This window comes from Callorhinus ursinus, unplaced genomic scaffold, assembly GCF_003265705.2.
Source record: "Callorhinus ursinus isolate GAN/ISIS: 27379988/994484 unplaced genomic scaffold, GSC_fseal_2.0 scaffold9, whole genome shotgun sequence".
Lineage (NCBI taxonomy): Eukaryota > Metazoa > Chordata > Mammalia > Carnivora > Otariidae > Callorhinus > Callorhinus ursinus.
In genome coordinates, this window is record NW_027397071.1 from 5,969,774 (window position 1) to 5,983,628 (window position 13,855).

General features: G+C 38.4%; 1 protein-coding gene and 1 long non-coding RNA gene across 3 annotated transcripts in view; one reads left to right on the forward strand and one right to left on the reverse strand.

Annotated features, from left to right (window-relative positions):
• LOC112824532 (uncharacterized) overlaps positions 1–1,543 on the reverse strand; it is a 53,039-nt gene extending 51,496 nt beyond the window's left edge. Inside the window, exon 1 of one of the 2 annotated variants that reach the window (XR_003208464.2) lies at positions 1,431–1,543. This is a non-coding gene — a long non-coding RNA (uncharacterized lncRNA). Of the gene's footprint in view, positions 1–387; positions 476–1,430 lie in introns of those variants that run through there. The other variant, XR_012379313.1, reaches the window with a different exon arrangement.
• The window catches only part of RSBN1 (round spermatid basic protein 1), a 53,049-nt gene continuing 39,677 nt past the window's right edge, over positions 484–13,855 (forward strand). Inside the window, 3 exon segments of the mRNA XM_025872460.2 lie at positions 484–727; positions 729–1,332; positions 11,410–12,083. Of these exon segments, the coding sequence (XP_025728245.1) occupies positions 626–727; positions 729–1,332; positions 11,410–12,083 (1,380 nt within the window). The 5' untranslated portion in view covers positions 484–625.

Genomic DNA, 13,855 nt, shown 5'->3' on the forward strand with positions numbered 1-13,855 from the left:
CTTTCTAGGCATTAGAGGGGATGCGGCTGGAAGGCGAGGTGGGGCGGCGCGCACCAGGCTCCCAGGCAGGTCTTGCACCTGCCTTGTTACGCCTGTAGCTGTAACCATAGCAATGCCCACCAAGAGGTTAAAAAATGTCTTCATTGCGGCCCCACTCGATTCTAAACCCAAATCGCCCTCATTTTACATATGACCAAGTTCCCCTTTCCTCTTCATTTCATCGCCTGTCCAAAGATAAAAGGCCGCAGATTCTTTTACCTCACAAAGGTTATGAGAGAACTATGAAATTTAAAAGTACCTATGGAGACCACCTACTCCGTGTAAAATAACGAAGGGGCACAAGAACACGGATAATGGGAACGCGCCGATAGACTGAAAGCTACTAACATTGTTTCGGCCGTTAAGGCGGTTGGCGGCAACTCTCCGCCCAGCTGCCGTTGCGTCGCAGCCCGAAGCGTGACTCGGCGCACGCTCTCTTTCCGCTCCTCCACTCCCAGAGCCAGGGAGGCGGCGGGGGCGCGGGGGAACTACCGCTCCCATGAGGCTCTGCGCCGCCCAGGGTGCTTTACAATAGGCCTCGCTCGGAGAGGCCTGCGGAGAAGCGCTGGGAACTGCCGCTTCCGGTATGTTCAGCTGCGGAGGAACAACCGCCGCGAAGTGGAGGGCGGGGGAGAGACTCCAATGCCCAGCGGGCCGTGCGCGGGCGGCGCTTGCGCGCTACGCGGACGGGGGGGGCGGTCGGGCCATTTAAATGTGTGTTTGTGGGTGAAATGGCTGCGCAGGTCGGAGCGGTGCGCGTAGTACGGGCGGTGGCGGCGCAGGAGGAGCCGGACAAAGAAGGGAAGGAGAAACCCCATGCTGGGGTCTCGCCGCGGGGAGTGAAGCGGCAGCGCCGAGCGAGCAGTGGGGGGTCTCAGGAGAAGCGGGGGCGGCCGAGCCAGGACCCCCCTCTCGCTCCCCCTCACCGGCGGCGTCGCAGCCGCCAACATCCCGGGCCGCTGCCGCCAACGAATGCAGCCCCAACCGTCCCAGGCCCTGTCGAGCCTCTGCTCCTGCCGCCTCCGCCGCCACCTTCGCTGGCACCCGCCGGGCCCGCTGTCGCTGCCCCGCTCCCGGCCCCAGGCACCTCGGCCCTCTTCACCTTCTCTCCCCTGACGGTGAGCGCGGCCGGGCCCAAGCATAAGGGCCACAAGGAGCGGCACAAGCACCATCACCACCGCGGCTCCGATGGTGACCCCAGCTCCTGCGTTCCGGGCGATTTCAAGCACAAGGACAAGCAGGAAAACGGCGAGAGGACTGGAGGGGTGCCTCTGATCAAGGCCCCCAAGAGAGGTGAGAGCAGGCGAACTGCCCCGAGCTTGGGCTCTAGGTCTCTCTCAGTTCTGATATCCCGCCCCTTTAGCACTGAAAGACGCCAAACCCATACTTACCTCCTGCTGCTCTACTCCCTTAAGCCCACTGGGGTGGACTCTGGATTTCAAACCGTTGACACAGTCTGACCTACTTGAGGCTTCTCGTTTCGAGGCCGAGCTGTCAGTTACTAACCCCCTTACCAGGCTCCCCCCTCCCCGCCCCCGCCCTTCACCCCGAGCCTTTACCAACGTTTGTTTTCAAATTCGCCAGGGTTTCCGCGCCGCGCGGTCCTCGGCGTGGGATTAGTAGCTGGGGTATTAAAGAAACTGCTTTTCTGAAGTAAAGACTTGTCGCTTAAATCGTTTCTTCTTGTTGTCTTTGGTGGAAATCTTTAATATTCACTCTCCTAGGCTCCAAAATATTCACGGGTATGGTGTGGGGCTTTAATGAGTTTGAATTCTTACAGAGGTTACTCGACTCACAGGTTGCGTTAGCTTTTGCAAGGTAAAATAGCAGACGTAGTTTGTAGTGGTTCTTTTTTATCCGGAGGCGAAATCTTTTTTAATTTTTATATTAAATCTTAATTCTGGGAAGAGGGTTGGGGAAGGTGTTCTGTCCCTTATGATCCTAGGAAATAGGACTAACCGTGCCTGTGAAAAGTGGGAAATGTGCAGTAGTGAATAGTTAGAAGCAAGAATTCCAGTTACAGTTTATTCTTTCTGGCACACCCAAAAAAATTGATAATTTATTTAATTCCAGTAACCCTCACTAAAGTCAAGAATATTGAACCCAGAAAATACAGGACTAACCAATTAAATGTGGGATCTAGAGAAATTAGGTTTACCAAAATTGGTATCTTCCTGTTCCCAAGTACATGTAGCATTTGTATTCTCTGTAGAAAGGGGGGGGGTAGGAATTTTGATTATACCATGATTTTTATATGATTTTATATAATTTGTATTTCCTCAAGATTTTAAGATGTAAGTATCTTAGTATTTCTTAGCATTGGGCCAGCTGGCTTATTACATGTTTATGAACAAAGTCTTTCAATCTCAAGTTTTGTGTGTTTTGGATTCCTTCCATATACTTGGTCTTGACTTAAGTCAGTTTTTTTGTGGTGCCACATCCAAATAGTGCAGTTTGTTGCAAATAATTGCTCAATAAATATTTATTGAATGAAATTTTTCTTCCTTTGGTGGTGTCCAGATGTTATTTTGAAGAATAAAACTTGTGCCAATCTGACAGGACTGCCAGTTTCCACCACCAGTATGCAGTGATCTTGCTGTCTTTTATTTCTCATCTTCTCATTTCTTGTGTGTGTGTGTGTTTTAACCATACAGAGGTAGAGGGAATCTTAGAGATCAACCAATTCAAATTTATATTGTGGAAGAGGAAACCCAGGCCCAAAGTAGTGAAGAGACTTGTCTAATTAAGTCCCAGTTAATTAGTACCAAGTACAAACATTAAAAAAAAATTATTTTAATGAATAATTGGTGTAATAGGGAGTAGAACCCAGATCTTGAATCCCAGTTCAAGCATCCTCCCCCAGCGGCTTGTTGTTCCTTTCTTTCTTTCTTTTTTTTTTTTTTTTATGGTATTTCCTTTTTCCCCTTCTTTGCTTACCCCTTCCCCATGCCTTGGCATTAGAATGGCAGTAGCCAGCTCCATCAAAAATTTCTGACCTAGCCCCTTTTTATGGTGGGATAGTGGCAATTATACGTATAATACAGTGTGCTTCTCTGAGGATTCCACAGGCCCCATGTTCTTTTAAAAACAAACAAAAACAAACCTTTAACTCAGTGCTGTCTGACAGAACTTTCTCCAGTGATGGAAATGTTCTATATCTGTGCTGTCCAATATGGTAGCATTAGTCATATGTGGCCCTTGAAATAAGTCTTGGAAGACTGGTATAATTGAGGAACTGAATTTTTTTTTTTAATGAAATTTTTTTTTTTAGAGATTTTATTTATTTAATTGACAGAGAGAGAGGGACAGAGAGAGAAGGGAACACAAGCAGGGGGAGTGGCAGAGGGAGAAGCAGGCTCCCTGCCGAGCAGGGAGCCCGATGTGGGGCTCGATCCCAGGACCCTGGGATCATGACCTGACCCGAAGGCAGTCGCTTAACCAACTGAGCCAACCAGGCGCCCTTGAGGAACTGAATTTTTAATTTTATTTAGTTCATAATAGTTTCTTTTGGCTAGTGGCTACCATATTGGACAGCGCAGCTTGAAGCATTTGCCGTTTGCCAATATGTGAAGAAGTGGAGTAATTTCAACATCTTACTTTTTTTTTGTTGTTAATTGAAATACAGTAGACATACAATGTTATATTAGTTTCAGGTATACAACATAATGATTCAATTTTTGTATGTATTGTGGAAGGATCACCATAATAAGTCTAGTTTAAACATTTTAACTTCTGAGTGAGGGACTATTGGATTATGTATTCTGCAGGAAAAGAGCTCCCTGGCCTTATACATGGGGGGGAACACTGTATACTATAGCCTTCTAGATATATGACATATACTGGCATTTTAAAAATTCTGAGAACCCTACAGAAAACAAACTGGCTTAACTTTGTTTAATCCAGGCTTTTGCACACATTTTGGTGGACATCTTTACTTTTTTCGCTGAACATCTTTATGCTTGTTACAGTGGTGTGCAGGAGGCATGCCTCTGGAGTCAGTCTAAGTTTAACTTGTGGCTCTACTGCTTACTGTTTGATCATGGGCAAATAACCTCTTTCAGCTTCAGTTTTCCTGTCTGTACAATGGGGTTCTAGTATCTCTTTTACAAGATTATTATGTAGATTACATGGGGCAATATGTGGAAAGTACTTAAAACGGTGGCTGATATTAGGTGCTTTTAAAACGACCTTTTGTTATTTTATCAAACTTTGTCCTTGAAACAACTCTTAAGATTAATAAGGAGAGTGGCTAGACCTTTGTTATTTACAGAGTTATGTCTTCCCTCCCTTACCCTTAAGATTTTCAGAAACTATTTTAACTTTTTATTTTGAGGTAATTATATATTCACAGGAAATTGCAAAAACAGTGCAGAGAAGTTTTTACCCTTCATTAGTTTTTCCCAATGGTTATATCTTACATAATTATTGTATGATATCCGCACCAGGAAATTGACATTGGTACAATGGTGTGTGTATAATTCTGTGCCATTTTATCACCTGTAGATTAGTTTAACCACCACTGCAGTCAAGATCCACAACTATTCCATCACCGCAAAGATCCCCCTTTTGCTAATCTCTTGAAAGTCTTAGGTACCAACTCTGTCTCCCCACCTTCCCTAACCTCTAACAACCACTAATCTGTTCTATAACTCTCTATCATTTTGAGAATGTTGTAAATGGAGTAATACAGTATGTGATTTTTTGAGGCTTTTTTCACTCAGCATGATGTCCTTGAGATCCATTCAAGTTATATGTATTAATAGCTCACTCCTTTTCATTGCTGAGGAGTATTCTATGGTATAGATATACCACAGTTTAACCATTCACCTGAATAATGTTTTGGCTGTTTCCAGTTTGGCTATTAGAATAAAGCTTCTGTGAACATTCATGTTCAGGTCTTTGTGTGGATGTAAATTTTCATTTATTTCTCTGGGAATGCAATTGCTGGGTCATAAAAATGTATGTTTAGGTGTTTTTTTTGGTTTTTGTAAGTTATAACCAAACTGTTTTCTAAAATGTCTGTACAATTTTACATTCCCACCAGCAATGTATGAAGATTTCTACTTTCTCCACATCCTTGCCAGTATCTGGTATTGTTACTATTTTTATTTTATCTGTCCTAATAGATGTGTAATAAGTATTACCTCGTCATGGACTTAAGTTGCATTTCCCTAGTGGCTAGTGATATTTAACATCTTTTTTTGGTCATCATTTGCTGGCCATATATCTTCATCAGTAAAATGTCTCTTTATGTCTTTTGCCCATTTTCTAACTGAATTGTTTGCTTTTTTTTTTTTTTTTTTTACTACTGACTTTTGAGAATTCTTTGTATATTACAGGTATGGGTCCTTTGTCAGATATATTGTTTGCAAATATTTCCTCCCACTTTTGTTGCTTGTGTTTCCCTCCTTTTAACACGGTCTTTCACAGAGCAAAAGTTGTAAATTTTGTTGAGGTCTAATTATTTTTTTCTTTTATGGATCATGCTTTTGGTGTCAAATCTAAGGTCTCAAGGCCTAGGTCCCAAAGATTTTCATTTATTTTTTTTCCTAAAAAGTATTATAATGGTAACTTTTACATTTGAATCTGTGATTCATTTGAGTTATTTGTGTAAGGTGTGAGGTGTTTAGGTTGAGGTTCATGTTTCCGGTTGTTCCAGCACCTTCATTGAAGACTTTTCTTCCTCCATTGGATTACTGCTACATATTTGTAAAAAATCAGTTCCACTGCCTGTTTTTGTATGACTTGTCAAATAAGATGGTCTTTACATTTTAAATGGTTGAAGAAAACCTCATGACATGTGAAAATCATAAGAAATTTAAATTTGTTGTCCAGAAATAAATTGGAACATCACTCCACTCATTCAAATATATTATCTGTGGTAGTTTTCACACTAGAACAGTAGAGTAGCTGAGATAGACTACGTGGGCTGCTAAAACTTATTACTATGTGGCTCTTTATAGAAAAAGTTTGCCAATCTCTGAGATAGATCATTGTGCTGAAAGACATGTTCCTTCACACATGCCCCTTTAGGGCATGAAATTTTTGCATAATGTAAATAATGCCATCTTTGTGATCATGCAGAGTTATCATGTAATGGGCACTCAGTAAAATATTTGTTGAATAAAGTAATGCTCCCTTTATTGGAGATTATTGTAGGTCCTCCTCCTCAAGTCCATTAATTGTAACCAGATAATTTTAGTTGGTCATCTCAAGGGAGTGTCTCAGAGTTGAGAGAGAAGGCAGAAAGGAAGAGTGTAGTGTAATAGTGTATGGGAAGAGTTTGAGTTTTGGAATCAGACAAGGAGAGCGTTTGAATCTTGGTTCTCACCTGCTTGTTTTGTGGCCTACAATAAGTAACATATCTTATTTCAAGCTGTTTTCTTCCCTATAAAATGGACTTAACGTATCTACATCACTGGTTTGTTTGAGAATTAAAATGAGATAGCATATATGATACCAAGTAGACCTTTGGTGAATAATTTTCTTCCCTCTTTCAGAGATTTTTGTCCTTTTTATGGGCATACTACATTGTAGTCTAGGTCAGTAATTTCTGTCTCTAGTTTTGGTATGTCAGAGTTACTGCCAATAATTTCAAGGAATGTATTAAATATTGTGAAAATGATAATAAAGATGCACTTAGTGTGCACTTAAAGATAATAAAGAGCACTTATTGTGTGCTTAGTACTGTGATGAGGCCCTTATGTTTATTGTCTTATTTAACCCTGAACGATAGCTCTGTGAGATAGATACTAGAATTAACGTTAAGACGAGAAAATGGAAGTTTAAAGAGATTAATGAGCGTTCCCAGAGACCCTACGCAGTAAGTAGTAGGGCTGGGACATTAAGCTAGGTCTCTCTAACTGTAAAGCACCTACTCCTAGAGCTCCTATAGCATCTCTGCTGCCTCTACAATCCAGCTGTTTTGGGGTAATAGTAGTTAACGTGTATTGAGTATTTGTTATATTCTAGGACTATTTTAAGTACTTTATGTGCTCTGTTTCGTTTACCCTGCTCACTGATTTTATGAGGAGGTGCTGTTACTTTCCCCTATTTTACCAATGAGGAACAAGGTACAAAGAAATTAAGTTGCAAAGGTAATATTTCGGGAGGAAGTACAAGGAGGGATAGGAATTCAGCCAGCCACTCTTCCCATCGTGCCGTGGAGGGGTGAGGGGTGGAGTCAGGCAGCGTTCTGAACGTACGGTGGCCTTTTTAGTCAGGTTTTTATATGGGATGGGAAGGATCCCCAGGAAGACTAAAAAATTTCTTTTCAGGAAGCAACTTCAGCCCTTTTCTTTATTATGATTAATAAAATATAAAACATTGTACTTGCTTTGAAAATGTTTTAAAACCATGAGTTTTAAAAATTGAGGATATTACATTTCTTTCGGTTCTAAGTTACGATTCAAGTGTGAGAATGGTGATACGAATTTAAGTTTTGTGATAGAAAAAGCTAATTTTTTTTGCATTAATGAGAACTTTAAGTAGTGATATAAATAAATGATGCTATTTGATAGTTGATAATATTAGCACATATGAGGATTTTATTTTATTTTAGTTTCGGGTGTAGAATTTAGTGATTCATCACTTACATAGAACACCCAGTGCTCATCACAAGTACCCTCCTTAATACCCATCACCCATTTAGCCCATCCGCCACCCATTTCCCTCCCTCAAACCTCAGTTTGTTCTCTGTCACTAAGTCTCTTATGGTTTGCTTCCCTCTCTCTCGTTTTTCCCTTCCCATATGTTCATCTCTTCTGTTTTCCTAAATTCCACACATGAGTGAAATCATACGGTATTTGTTTTTCCCTGATTGATTTACTTCACTTAGCATAATATATCACTCTGGCTCCATCCGTAGTTGCAAGTGGCAAAATTTCATTCTTTTTGATGGCTGAGTAATATTCCATGGTGTGTGTGCATGCGTGCATATACGTATACCACATTTTCTTTATCCATTCATGACTCAACGGACACGGGCTTTTATGAGGATTTTATTGATAGTGTCATGCATTAATTTAGTTACAGTTAGAACGACCCTCTTTTTTTTTTTCTTAAGACAGCAATTTTTTTCTCAGATAAATGTATCTTCCTCTGTAGACTTAACGTACTTCTCTTTATGTTTGCTCTTACAGTTTGGTATGTGAAAGCTTTCCTTAATCACAGATAATAGAGTGGTTTGGCTTTTCTGTAAACTGATGTCAATAAATTTTAGCTTTTGCGCTGTAGGGAAATACTCAAAATGTTGCCTCCTGAATATGTTCTCTGTTGGAAAGCTAAGTCAACCAGGAATGGAAAGATTGTGAAAACTTTAGACATTGTTTTTTTTTGTTCTTTTTTTTTGAGATATAATTGACAAAAAACATTGTGTAAGGTGTACAACATACTGATTTGATACATTTATATTGCAAAGACATTGACTTTTAATTAGTGTTTTTAATTCAAGGCAAGGCAACCTTGATATTCTCATAGTGCAACAGGGCTAACTTACTGTAATAACCTTTAATGACTTTGTATATGTATATGCCATTTTCAGTTAGTTGTCATCACAGTAACTCAGAGGTAAATTTTGTTTATTCATTGAAATTCATTAGCTGGTATGACACAAGTAGTCTAAAATTTCTCTATAAACAAAGGTGAGCTTTCTATATTTAGCCTTAGTTAAGAATCAAAATTTGAAAAACAGGATTAATGAGATAGATTGACATTTATTTCATATTTTAAACCTTTATCATGTTGAAATATGAGATTACAATCAATTTAAGGTCCTTTTCATTTCCTTGTACCATGGTTTTTTGATGGGCCTGTGTTTGATGATTTGAGTGGTTCTCATATAAATGAGTTTGGAATAAAACCCACAGAGACTTGGCCATGTTAGAAAAACCATTGGTAAGCTGATAGTAATATAGAAAATGTGTTACAATCAAGGCAGCTCCTTGGTAGTGTTAATTTCAGTGGCAGATCTAGGTCACAATTCATCTTCTGCATACCAAATACCTCCTCTGAAGCTTAAAATAACAGATCTATTCAGAGATAGTTTCTTTTCTTTCTTTCTTTCTTTTTTTTTTTCTCCCTGTGAAATTGCTAAAACATTTAGCAGAGGGTAATTAGATGACTTTTAAAATTGGTCTAACCTTTGTATTTAATGGCATTAACATTTAGTTGCTTGGGAGAATTGCCTAAATTACCGATTTTTAATGTGGGAAAAGCATTTAGATTAATTTTATTTGGTAAGAAATATAAATGACTGTTACTATAAGTGTTTTAACAAAATCTCAAAGATTTAGGTGTATACAGAATAAAAGATGGACTGCTCTTTCTCTCTTGGCAATTTAAGCAGTCTGATTACATCTATATTTTGCTATATGATCTCAGTTTAATTATAAGTGATGTTTGCAAATGAAGGGTTTAAAGTCTTTTTGTTTAAAAACATTAAACAGAATGAAAGTCATTTGGTATCTATACACTTTAAAGTCTCTGACTTATACTTTTAAATATTTTCTTCAGAAGTTTTTCACAACTTGCAAATTTTGGTGATTTGGAATGATTTTGTATAGAGTACTGCAACTATCATATTTGCAAATTATACCAAGTAAATTATTTACTGTAAATTTTATTGAATTTGTTCTTCCTAGGTGTAGTCATAGGATCAATTGAAGTATCTGTCTTAACACTGAATTACTTGAATCATGTCAGAAATACAATTGTTGGGTGGACAAATTCTATATAGTAAATACCACATCGAACTTGAAATACCTGATACTTAATCCTAATAAGATTTCTTGCTAGATATATTTTCGAACTGGTAAATGAACGATGCTGTTCTATTTTGGGTTTGTCAATCCGTGATAATCCCTTAAAAATTAAAAATAAACTTTTAATTATAGATGTAGTATGTGTTTATTGTAGAAAATTAGAAAATACAGGTAAGCAAAAAAGAAAACATCTAGATATTTATAATCCTACCAGCCTAGATAACTACCATTAACACTTTGATGTGTATTTCTTCAGGTACTTTTCTATGTAATATATGTACAAAACATATGTACATCTATCAGACTTTTTCCTCTCTATAGGTTCTTTGCTTCTCCCTGGAATATTTTTCCCTAGAAAACATGCCTGGCTTGTCTTATTATTTAGGAATCAGCCTAAATGTTACCTCCTGAAGGGAAGTTTCCTCAGCACCTAGAGTAGCTTACTGATATTTTGTTTTTCTTGCCAAACTAGATTGTAAAGTCCAAGAGAATGGGGGTTATGTCTGTCTTAGCACCATATCCCCCTAGTGCCCAGAAATGTCCCTGGCACTTAGTGGGTACTTAATAAATGTTTGATTGTTTAATATTATAAACATGGGATCAGAGTATATCACATTAGATGCCCTGGAAAGAAAGGTAAGATATATATTTCTGACCTTAGATTGCTTACAGTCTAGAGGAGAGGTAGAAAATTAGCTATGTGATAACATAGAATGTGGTAAGTTCTGTGGTAGAGGAAGGGGAAGTACAGCGCTAAGGAAGCACAGGGTAAGAATAGCTATCCGAACTGGGTAGAGATGACTTGTTAGAGAATGCTTCTTGGAAGATTGGCAATGTAAGCATTCTGTAACTTTGTAATTCATCAGTTCTTTTCATTTATAATATAACTTGTAATGGCTGGGTAGTATTTTGTCAGTATGTAAGTACCAGAGTTTAATCAACATCCTGTTACTTAGGATAGACATTTAAGGGGGAGTCCCTAAATAACTGTCATGGATATTTTTGTGTATCTTCAGTTATTTTCTTAGGTAATTTTTACTTGGGAGTGGAATTTCTGGGTCTGATAATTACAAATATCTGCAAGGCTTTTGGTGTACACATCCATTTTGGTGGGTGCCAAATTGCCCTCCATGGAATTTGTACCGATTTATACTTCCAACAACAGTATATGAGAATGCCAAAAAAAGAAAAGTCAATCCAGTTTGGTAGGTAAAATGGTGTCTTACAGCTTACTTTGCCTTTGTTTGATTTACCTGTATGTATCATAGCAAAATATGACAAGCTTCAGTTTAGATTTTACAGTGGTTACTGAAGAGATGTTCCATACAGTATGGCAGATGTGAAATTACGTGGATATTTCCTTTACTTTTCATTGCAAGTCGTATTAAATTATATGCTTACATATTCATTGTCTACTTTTTAGCATAGTTTTCAGCCCTGAATATTACCGTATTCTAAGATCTTTGTCTCATTTTATAAACATGTAAGTTGTCATGGCAAATTCAGAGAAACTGAGAATAGGCCATTTAATTTGAGATCAAATACCGTAAGAAGTTTATATGTTGACACTAGGCCTAGCAACTAACTTCTTTTTAATTATTGTGGCCAGAAACACCAGATGAAAATGGTAAAACCCAGAGAGCTGATGATTTTGTCTTGAAGAAAATAAAGAAGAAAAAGAAAAAGAAACACCGAGAAGATATGCGAGGAAGACGCCTTAAAATGTACAATAAGGAAGTACAAACCGTCTGTGCTGGCCTGACCCGCATCAGTAAGGAAATCCTCACCCAAGGACAAATAAATAGCACTTCAGGAGTTAATAAGGAGTCCTTCAGGTATCTGAAAGATGAACAGCTGTGCCGATTAAATTTGGGCATGCAAGAATATCGGGTACCCCAGGGAGTACAAACACCTTTTATGACTCACCAGGAACATTCTATTCGTAGAAATTTCTTAAAAACAGGTACTAAATTTAGCAACTTTATTCACGAGGAACACCAGTCCAATGGTGGTGCACTTGTCCTTCATGCTTACATGGATGAACTCTCATTTTTGTCTCCAATGGAGATGGAGAGATTTTCTGAGGAGTTTCTTGCTTTGACATTCAGTGAAAATGAGAAAAATGCTGCTTACTATGCTTTAGCAATAGTGCATGGAGCGGCTGCTTATCTCCCAGACTTCTTGGACTACTTTGCTTTTAATTTCCCCAACACTCCTGTGAAAATGGAGATTCTGGGCAAGAAAGATATCGAAACAACCACCATTTCAAATTTTCACACTCAGGTAAGATAAAATCATTGTTACATTGTTTAGTAAATACAGCTTCTTGACAGTATTAACCTCATTCTGTTTCATTTGCACATACCAGCACACTTTTGATAAAAATTCATGGTGGTAAAGGTGATTCAGAGCGTTAGTTTATTGCTCTAATTGAAAAATCTTAATTGCTGGTTCTTTGGGATGTAGCTTGTTACTTGCTTGGTCTAAGAAATGCTTTATACATGTTATACATCATTACAAGTCTTTATGGAAAACCAGCTTGAAAATGAATCCAGTCTTTCAGAAATCAGGTACTGTTAGTATAGAGGATGTGATTTCGATCTGGTAGCATCAAGGTAACTTTAGTTAAGACTACTTATGTCATAAACACATGAGGGCATTGGCCTGTTTATTTGCCAGGTTTTTGCCGGCTTTGTTTCTTTCAGTAACTTGTTGGCAGTCTATCCCAGAAACATACCCCGTTTACGTGACTTGGAAGTGTCACTAGGAAGACCGCCATAGCCTCTGCTCCTTCTGCCTATGCACTGTTGTAGGTGAAGACCTTTTCTAAAGCCTTGCTTGGGCAGCTAGGCTTAAGTCAGCAGGGAAATCTCTCCTTCCTAACCACTGGTTTTTGACCATTTTTTCAATGAGTTATTTTAGGGCACAGAAAGAAGTTAATAACATGTCCTAGTTATTTTCTTACTTCCTTTTCTCATAAGGATTATAAACATGAATGGTCAGCTATAAGTTGGTATCATAGATACAAATTCAACACAAGTTTAGTGGAGAATATTTTACTTTTTAGAGATTTATGATTATATAACCTGTTTTTTCAGGTTATCTAATAATTTGCTGCCATTCTTTTTCTTAAGATTTTTTTTTTTTTTTAGGTAAATAGACTGTTGCTTAATAAGACTCTCAGCTGCCTGCATTATAGTGGTTTCAAGCCACTTGGATTTATTTGAAACCTCTTCTGACTTGAATCTTTTTAATGATTCTTGCCATCCTTGCCTCCAGTGAGGGGAGTATCCAGTTTAGATTCATGAGCTTCAGAATTTCTCTAATTGAAGTTCTCTCTGCAGTAGAGAGAACAGGAGCAGCCAGTCTGGAGAGGTCGCAAGATGGGGCTGCCCAAGACGTTGGAACACGATGTGCAATAAAGGGCTTCGTCTTGGATTTTGGCCTTGTTACCACAATCAGGTACCGAAGTGCTGACTTTTGTAGTAGATTTTCTTTTACTTTTTTTTTTTTTTTAAGGAGTTTTGCCCTTTGAAGGTTAAGAATCCTATTTTTATAAATATTGCAGAGAAGGGACAGAAAACAGTTTTCCTGATATAGGCCATAATCCCCGTAAGTCCCTATTTAACAAAGAAAGATATTGCTGAGAGCAGAATTAACATGCTTCATCACTTTTTTAGTTTAGAAAATGCAGCAAATTTTCTCTTCTCATTGATAGACTAACAAGCATATCTGAGAAATAAGCCAGAAATACGGGTGAAAAAAAGTCTTGGTTTTGTAGTGGTGGCTTTTTAACTTTCATGTTAGTGAGTCTATAGTAGATCAAGCTTATTTGTCAATAGTACCCAATCTAAATAGTTAATAAAAGAAGGTATCTCTACATATTCCCTGCTGATTTTTGTCCTCCGATTAATTTTTTAAAATGGAGCTGAAATTTAAATGACTGTACCAACAACTTACCTTGAGATTTACTTTGAGATTTATAAAAAAAACCTCTTCTTAAGAACATCTGAGATTATTATTAAACTAGATATCTTTACGCCTTCAACCAGATA